The sequence below is a fragment of the Camelina sativa genome, chromosome 13 (assembly GCF_000633955.1).
Source record: "Camelina sativa cultivar DH55 chromosome 13, Cs, whole genome shotgun sequence".
Lineage (NCBI taxonomy): Eukaryota > Viridiplantae > Streptophyta > Magnoliopsida > Brassicales > Brassicaceae > Camelina > Camelina sativa.
Genome location: NC_025697.1, coordinates 13,897,165 through 13,906,707, shown reverse-complemented (window position 1 = coordinate 13,906,707; position 9,543 = coordinate 13,897,165). Strand labels below are relative to the sequence as shown.

The 9,543-nt window shown below is 32.6% G+C and overlaps 2 protein-coding genes across 3 annotated transcripts in view; both read right to left on the bottom strand.

Annotated features, from left to right (window-relative positions):
• LOC104738226 (serine hydroxymethyltransferase 2, mitochondrial-like) overlaps positions 1-2,195 on the bottom strand; it is a gene marked incomplete in the record, with an annotated part of 7,177 nt that extends 4,982 nt beyond the window's left edge. The window contains 10 exon segments of the mRNA XM_010458433.2: positions 1-105; positions 199-396; positions 500-592; positions 750-842; positions 939-1,063; positions 1,220-1,296; positions 1,444-1,565; positions 1,686-1,772; positions 1,856-1,906; positions 2,006-2,195. Coding sequence (XP_010456735.2) covers positions 1-105; positions 199-396; positions 500-592; positions 750-842; positions 939-1,063; positions 1,220-1,296; positions 1,444-1,565; positions 1,686-1,772; positions 1,856-1,906; positions 2,006-2,092 — 1,038 coding nt within the window.
• Positions 5,340-6,819, bottom strand: LOC104736698. Of its 2 annotated transcripts, none has more exons than XM_010456731.2 (4): positions 6,543-6,819; positions 6,402-6,457; positions 5,940-6,063; positions 5,340-5,842 (listed from the first exon to the last, which is right to left on the bottom strand). In XM_010456731.2, exons 1-4 carry the CDS (start codon positions 6,727-6,729, stop codon positions 5,649-5,651), a joined length of 561 nt encoding a protein of 186 aa, XP_010455033.1. In that variant the 5' UTR covers positions 6,730-6,819; the 3' UTR covers positions 5,340-5,648. The 2 variants fall into 2 exon arrangements, with proteins under 2 accessions (XP_010455033.1, XP_010455035.1); XM_010456733.2 differs by having other exon boundaries at positions 5,340-5,592; positions 6,543-6,811.

Here is a 9,543-nt window from a genome sequence, read left to right as displayed (position 1 = left end):
CTGCTTCAGAGCAACTGCTAGACCCGTTATTGTGTGATTATGTGGACCACCTTGCAGTCCAGGAAATACAGCTTGGTTTATTCTGTCTTCATAGTCATACATAACCTGCAAGGTAAAGATACAAACGATCAAATACTGCGAAAAATTTTCAGCCCCTTATTACTCATCTATATACAAAATGGAGACTTAAAATTTCACCTCTTTCCCTTGTTTGTTAATCTCTTTTAACCCCTTCCTAAAGAATATCATAGCCCCTCTGGGACCGCGAAGCGATTTGTGAGTTGTAGTAGTAACAACATCTGCATACTCAAAAGGAGAAGGAATAACGCCAGCAGCAACCAACCCACTAATATGAGCCATATCAGCCAACATAACTGCCTTTTGCTTGTCACAAACCTGCAATATTATCATCAACAATCTTGAAGAATACAATTCACATTTATATACAAACAAATTTGGTAATTATATAATTCACACTCAAGAGCTGACAATATTTTACCTTACGAATGCGTGCATAGTCATATAGACGAGCATACGCACTTGCACCCGCAACAATAAGTTTCGGTCTGAAAAGCACGGCACTTTTTTCTAGCTGCAAATTATTATATCACAACAAAATAAACTTTGCTTTCAGAACTGATCACATGGGAAACGTAAACGAAAAAGCTTGTATATACCCAACTTGTATCTCAGCGGTCTATTTGAGAGAGATAAAATGTATAAGCTAAGCTGGTTATTAACTACCGAACCTGATCATAATCAATGTAACCGGTGTTCTCATCCAATCTATATGGCATTGTCTCAAAAAAGATGGATACAGCCGATATTTTCTTCGTGTCAGTCTGCACATGAGCAATTAAAAGAAAATGGAAAAGATATCCCACAAGGAGATGAGAAAGGAAGTCCGAAATTGACGATGCTATAGTGATTTTAGGTACCTGATAACCATGAGAAAGATGTCCACCATGAGGTAAGTCAAGTGCCATGATTCTCTCATGAGGTTTCAACAGTGCGGTATAAACTTGGAAGTTAGCTGGTGATCCTGATAGAGACTGCACATTGACTACACAAGGAATAGCTCATGTCATAAGCGTCTCCACTAGTAAAATTGGTTTCTAGCTAGTAGAATGAATTTTAATAACAACCAAGTCATATGTTAATGATTCACTATCAAATAAAGCACATCATCTGCCAAAAAAAAAAAAAAAAGAACTCGTACCTCCCCATTTCGAAGGATCTAACTGAAAAGCTTCTAATGCGCGTCTTTGACATAATGATTCAGCCATGTCAATGTACCTAATAATTGATAATATATAAATTACCTTCAACATCATATACTACCAACAAAATGCAAGAACCTTTAGAAGAAAACAAGTATGCCGTCGTCATAACGTTTCTTGGTAGCACTAAACTGAAACCAAATGTAAAGAGAGATTAACATACTCATTCCCTCCATAGTATCTAGCTCCAGGATAACCTTCACTATACTTGTTAGTCATAACAGAACCAACCGCTTGCATCACCGAAAGAGAAGTGAAGTTCTCAGATGGTATTAGTTCAAATCCCTGAAAAAAAAAAAAAAAACGCACAAACATCATCCGTACTGATCCAGATTTGTGAAATTTGTGACTCAGTGATCATCATCCCTCACACAACACAAGAGAAGTTATACTGTAATATATTACCTTCCACTGCCTAGCCTTCTCTAATTCGATAATATCAGCGACTTCGGGATCGATTTCGTCTAGAGATGCGTTGAGTTGCTTAATCCACTGGATAAAAGGGAAACAAAATAAGACGTTTGTGAAACTATATATTACGATGATGCATCTCTGATCTAAGTTGATGTATTTACACTGGAACGAGATTTCTCGGAATCCGCCATAGCTGAGGCTGATAAAGAAGACTGAGCATACGAAAAAACAAAAAACAAAACAAAAAACGGATCAGAATCAAACAAAAAGGAGATTGAGAAACATAAAGCGTATTGTGATAAGATTTTTACCATGAAACGGAGAGAATCGCCATTAGAGGAAAGACGCGAGATCGGTTTCTTAACGGAAGTGGAGAGTCTACGAAGAGCCAACGCCATCTTTTCTCACAATCTCTCTCTCTCTCGGTGTCTCCTCGTCTGTTTTATATAAAAAAGCAACACTGCTGTTTATGTAAGTGAGTGAGCATTGGGGTTGGTGAGATGCCTCTGTTTTTTTTTTTTTCAGTATTTTAATTTTTCGACTCGGTGCGTTTGTGTTTTATTTTATTTTGTTGATTTGATGATATTTGGATCCAAATTGTTTTCTTGAAGCAAATCATATTTTTAGTCAATCAAAACTTGTTGTCGGCATATAAAGTCTGCATTGAACCCCTTATTACAAACTAATGGATGTCATACAGTAGGGGTTCGGCTATTTCTATCCGGGTTGGTTCCGGTTTGATTTTATTCGGTTTTTGCTTTTTCGATTACGGTGAGAGATACATTAATAATTGCAACAACAAAAAAAAATAGCAATGATTTCGTAAGACATAACAGCAAACCATTGCACATCCTTGTCTTTAACTTTTAATAATAAGGTTAGTATCCACGGATTGTTTTTATAATATATATATATATATATTTTGTATTTTTTGAAATAATATTTTTTTTATGTTGTTTGGAATCAAATATTATAATGAAATTTTTTTCAAAATACCACATTTTAAGTTTTTTTCCCAAAACATACAAAATTGTAAGTTTTTCTTTCAAAAATACCACATCTTTTTTCCAAAAATGTCACAAACACAAAAACCAAAATTTTATTATGTAAAATTTATTTTTCTAGGATTGGTTGACTAATATAGATTTAAGGTATAGTGTTTAGAGTGTAAGATTTAGTGTTTACGATTTAGGGTTTAGTTTTGAATATAAAACTTTAGTTTAATTTTGTGGTATTTTTGAAAAAAAAAACTTATTTTAGTGGTTTTTTTGGAAAATAAAACTAAAAGTGGTAATTTTGGAAAAATCATATTTTAGTTGTATTTATGAAAATTGCCCTATTATAATTAATAAAAAAAAATTATCATGGTCAATGGTAATTTTTTGTTTTTGTATTTTAGTTATTATTTGTTGCATCATTTTATTTTTTGTTATTTTAATCAAACAATTTTTCTTTTCATCTAACTAACTTGGGACTTAAGTACCCAATTTTTTTTTTACAAAATTTAAAGAACAAACAAAAAAAATATCAGGAAATACTAGAAAAAACAACGAACTGAGCCCGTAGATAACTTTATTATAAAATCGAATTGTTTTGTTAAACTGAGAAGCTTCTTTCTCTTAACTCTCTCTTTCTTTCGGAGTGAGAGAAAGCTCTGTTTCTTTTCTTTTGTTTATCCAATTAACATGAGGGAGCTTCTGACAGTACGTGTGTTTAAATATTTTTCATAATTTTTGTCAAAAAAATAAAGATGGAACCAATTATATATAAAAAAAAGAACATGGATAAAAAAATCTTGACAATACAAATCAATCGATTATAGTAGTATGGAATTCAATAACCTATGCCATATTACAGTCAAACAGTTATCATATTACCAATAGCCAATAGCCAATAAAAGATGTGTAAGTTTGATAGTTTTTTTTTCATTTTGTGTTTGATTGTTAGTATGATAAACATTCAGTAGAACGGTATAAGTAACTACGTATTCCTTTTATTAACAGTATGAGTTTACACTTTCAGCGCATAACTAATTCAGGTGTTCCTTCTCCTTGCTAAGTGCCAATATTGAATTTGTGATATATCTTCGATAAGATGATATATTGCTGCACGAGTCAAGAAGACAATAGTGTGTTAAGAACCTTCTTCTTTCATATTAATATAATTTCAAGTCTTTGTGGTGTTTGTTTGTTTGTCAGTTTGCTACTATCATGCTCTTGTTCATATCATCACGTCCAGTCAAGCATTAATTAACTTACTTTGTAAGCCTTAGCTTTGCTAGTTTTTTAAACATAGCTTTATCTTCTGATACTTCAACTTGTTACTTACTCCTATTTCTTTATATTACCCTTACACTTAACTTGTGGAGATTTATCTTGTACTTTACTCATGGTCTTATGGGCCTGAACTATGATCATTGTGGAGATCGCTCCTCTCTATCTTGCAAATTTTCTAGAAGATTCGGCGAATAACCTCAGACTAAATCACTCTTCTCAAATCCTTGCTCCAGCTTTGCCTCTTCCCTCCACGGAGTCAGCTTGCAACAACTACAAGGTTTATAAACTCTCATTAACAAACCTCTCTCTCATTAACAAAGACTTAATTATTGCATTAACAAACAGTTACAACAAATTCAGAAACACTAAAAAGGTATATCACAAGAAAATCTGTAGGTTATTGTAATCTATCACAAACGGTTATTGTAATGTATATTGTTGAAACTCAAAAGGGTTTTTGAAGCTAAAGTTGTAGATACACTAAGCTAAAGTTGCAGAGACATTCTAAATGCTTTAGAGTTTTTAAAAGTCTTGCATTTGTTCTCATCGATCAACAAAAGCTTCACTTCTTCTTTAGACAATCCATCTTTCAAAATCGCACAAGTCTTCTCCAGCAAAGTTCTAGCTTCTTTCAAACTCAAATAAGTAAACAAAGAGATAATATATCACATTGGTAAAGTCACAACAGAAGTGAAGCCACCAAACTTAAGAAGAAGAATCTAACCACCATGAAAGAGAAAAAACATGAGCAAGCTTTAAAGCAAAGACGCGTGAAGGAGAAGAGCAAACAAAACACTGAAGCCACTTGAAGAGACTTCTTGACTCTTCTCTTCACCAACATTCATAGTAATTTCAAGTTTCAAACACATAGCTTATCTCAAAAATTCATCTCAAATTAACACATTTACAGCTTTGAAATCTTCCACAATCCCTCAAATTAAGAGACATAAAAGAACATAATTTTGTTAATTGGAAACAAAAGTAGAAGAAACAAAAAAAGTAGAAGAATCATAGTTAGACAAACTAAAACAATCACCGTACGCTTATGCGATCATCGGAATTGTCATGAATAAGAATTTTAGTTGAGATGCGCAGAAGATAAACAATTTCGTTAGGTTGAAATTCTGAAATCGATTGATGAAGAGAAGACAATTATGTGTCCACTGTGGCAATTTGTAAGTTGATCTGTATTATTTGTTTTAATTTAATTGGTCAATGATTTTAACTGATGTGTCAATAGGAGCTTCAAAGTTGAGGCTGATGTGTCATGCTATGATGAGAAACATTATAGTTTTATTGTATTGATTAAAAATAATATTAATCTATTCATCCCATTGTTTTTAGTTTTTATCCTCCCATTAGTCATCCATAAATATGGGTATCTTGATTCCAAACTCAACACAAAACTGAACATTAAAAAATAGAGAAAATGGAGCTATGATGATTAATCCATAACACAGAAACTGAACATTAATCCATAACACAGAAACTAACATTCAAAATAGAGAAAATGGAGCTATGATGATTGATAAAAACTATTCCTCTTCAACAATCTTGCTCTTCTCGCTGACATAGATACCATCAAGAAACTTCCTGATATCCTTCTTCTTTACGTGACATTTCTGCACATTACAATATAACCATTGTCAAAATTACAAATCTCCCTATCAGTGAAAGCCTAAAATACCCAAAACACTATGCACACTTGCCCAGAGCTTATGAACCATTCTGTAGATGTAAATACAAAATCCAAGCAACAGTTAATAAAAACAGAACCAAACAAGACACAACACAATAGCAGAACCAAACAAGACACAAAACAATAGCAGAACCAAACAAGACACAAAAGGTTTACTCTGCTGCGTCTGCAACCTTTTTCAACAGAGACAACATATATAAATAAACAAAACAAAAGGATGCTTTTAGTCATGCACAATCGGCAGAACAACGAAGAACAGAGGGTTAAAACCTAATTCTCCTATCAATGAAGACACAAAGCCAGCAGCAGCTCCTGCAATTGCAAGGGTGTTCATCTCATCCTTTTTAGTTGTTGTCAGAAACGCACACGATACTCCGATTAAATAAATCACAGCCTGCAAAAGCCAAAACCAGAAAGATTTGAGCTAAAAGAGGATACATCTCCAAGACAACATCAAGCATTTTTACTAATGCTACAACAACTTCAAGAACACTACAATCTCAATGACATCAAAGCTAAAAACTATGAATTTGCTACACACTAAACTAAAAGATTTGGTGAATCATGAGGTAAAGCTAGTAACAGTGACAATGTATATGAGGTTTGAGCTAATTGCAATTTGTTCAACTCCCTTAATTGTTAGAACCTGATAATATGAAATACAATGTAACAGTTGTCAAACGCATCACAAAATCGAATTCTAGACCAAAACGAATCCAAATCAAAGAGAACCTGAACAAAGATCAAAGGACGGAGACGAGCTTTTTCTTTAGTGACCTTCGTGTAACCCAAACAAAACAGTCACCAACACACGGATCAAGAATAATTAAGGATCTGGAGACAGAGGAGACTTGGGGGTTTTCGTAAACTCACGAGAGTCAACGACCATGCGGTATGAGAAATCTGATCCATCGGTACCACTAGGTCTTCCCGCCGTTGGCTTTCTCTGCTGCATCTTCTCCGGCGAAATTGGGTAAGGTAAGTTTGGCGTCGATCGGAGATTGAAAGATTGGCGTCGATCAGAACTTCCATCGTTTTGTTTTCCTCGATTTTGATCCATTCGTGTTTCATCGGTTTGTTGGAATCAAAAGAGAGAGAGGGAAAGCAACTGAATAAAAGAGATAGAAAAAAAATCAAAAATAAAACAAAATAAACTGTAACCTCTACATAAGTGACACGTGCGTGTCTGTGGGTATGTAAAACACTATCCGCAGAGACACAGATCTCTGGAAATTTCAGATTAAAATATTATTTTTTATTCACTTAATTATTAAAAAAATGAAACACATCCTAACGGGATAATCGATGGGAGTGGTGTAAGGCATCCACTTCTATATTTGCTTTTTAACTCTATTTTAGAGTAAAATCTATTTCAACTCATTTCTATTTCTACCTCTATAATAGAGATCTCTATTTTTTCCTCTATATATAGAGAAACTCTATTTTTTCCTCTATAATAAAATTGAACTTTTTTATTTATAAGATAGTCTTTGAACTTTTAACACTTTTATATTTATGATCAAAATAAATAAAATATATATTTAAATAGTTTAATAATAATTTAATGAAATAGAGGTTTTATATTGAACAACACAATACTGAAAGTTTGTAGCAAGATTCAATTCTCATCTCAGATAAACAAAAATAACAGTCAAGATTTGGTTTGGTACATAAGCATTACTCTTATGTTTCACAACTATAAACGTTCAATTCGCAATCCAATCCGCAAAAGCTAAGATTTGCTTATACAACATAATGATAGGTAACATAACGACCAACGGTTTCACTCTGACAAATGATCTTCACGACCTGCCTGCGTTTTAGTCCGAAGTATCTTGCGATTGCATCAGTCACTTGGATCCTTGGAAGCTAACAAAACCCATAAATAAAATATATATTTAAATAGTTTAATAATAATTTAAAATTTTTAATAATAATTTAATTTGTATATTAATAGGATAATTGATTATAAAGTTAAATTTGACTAATTTTTAATATTTTGGTTTAAAAATTTTAAAGGTTTTCGTATAGAAAAATTTTAAAGGTTTTTGTATAGAAAAACATTTTTAAAATTTGAGACTATTATTTGCAAAAGAAAATTTATATAAAATCTTATTAAATATAAATAACTTAAATATTTTAGTTTTTATTCATACCATAATATTATTTTTAATACAACAAAGACTAATTATTTAATATTCCAGTAAATTACTTCTGATTCCACCAATATCCCTAAAAATTTGTCCAATCGAACCAAACGACGTAGATGGAGGAGGAGATTGCTGGTTTTGTTGTTGATTGTTCCGCTTTTGTAAAATTTGCGCTTGTTGAGCCTAAATGTGATATTTAAATAATATTTATGAATTTTAAAAAATTAAATAATATCATAATTTTATGAAAGTTTCACAAATTCTAAAATAAATGGGTTAGTTTGTAACTTTTATAAGTAAAAGGTATTAATAGTAAAATAAAAAATGAATCTCTACGGAATATTCTTTTTTAGAGGAAAAAATAGAGGTATCCATTGGAGCAAAAAAAGTCACCTCTATTATAGAGTTCCTCTATTTTAGAGGTAAAAATAGGAAAAACCATTGGAGATGGTTTAAGTGAGTACCACCAAATTCTGGAAATTATGCAATTTATAGCTTAGAAAAACCAAACATGCAAGCAAACACAAATCCACAAACTAAATTATTTATGTCTAGGTCCATTTAGAGCTAGATTGGCATGATTAGTGTTAGTCATAGACTTTGTGAACCTTGAGTAATGATTGTTGGTGCTTATTTTGCATAATTTGTTGAGAAATTTTGAATTTTGATGACAGGTTCATACGTTGAAAAAGTGACAAAAATTGTAAAATTTGGGGCTTTAATTTGCGTATCTTGTTATTGTGATGCCATAGACTTGTGTTTACTTCATCATTTGATTCCCATTCATTATTGGCAAGTTTACCAAATTTTCAAGTTGAGAATTTTGAATAATTTTGAGCATAAGAATAGTTGTGAAGTGTGGTTTGAGGTTGTGGTTTCTTACTTTTTAGTGTGAATGTTTGAAATGGCCGTTGGTTGAGTTAGCATCATTGTGCCTCATTTGTTTATTTTGTGGCAATTTGAGACTTGTGTTTTAAAAAAAATTCCATTGATCTTGAATCTTTAAAAGGTACATTAATGGTGGGAGGTTCTAAAACAAGCGGTAAGCGTCAAAGGTCTGCAAACACAAGTGAAGCTCCAAGTGCACCCATATCTCCTTGGACCGCAATTGATAAGAAAGCTCTTAATTAAGCCGATCTCTCATATTAAAATTCATCTAACCTGTTTTGCAGATAGAAGTGTACGCGAGAAGATGGGGATACTTGAAATATTTGATGAGTTCTTCACCAACATGGAGCTTAAGGAGATTGCCACCATAGACATATCCAACATAACTCGATCCAATTATTGACTTTTTGTGCACCATATAGTTTAAGTTCGCAAATTCAAAAGTCAACATTGCAAAAGAGGGTGTCATCCATTTTAAGATCAAGTTAATGACGTACTCAATCTTCACCTCTAAATTTAGTGAAGTGTATGGTTTTGCAAACAAGTCGTCCATGAGTTTCCTCCTGGATGTCTCGTGCGAATTTTTCTCAAGCTCCTAGTTCTAGTTCTTGGGTCGTGGACTCTGGCTCCAAACATCACATCACCTCTGACCTAGCCAACCTCTCTCTTCATTAACCATACACTGGTGGTAAAGAGGTTATTGTTGGTGATGGCACAACTCTTCCAATTCAAAACACGGGTTTCATAATACTTATACGTTTTATTTTATCAAGAATTAGATTTTTTTGTTTATAAAAATAAATTGTATGATAGTATCGAATATTGTTGTGCGATCA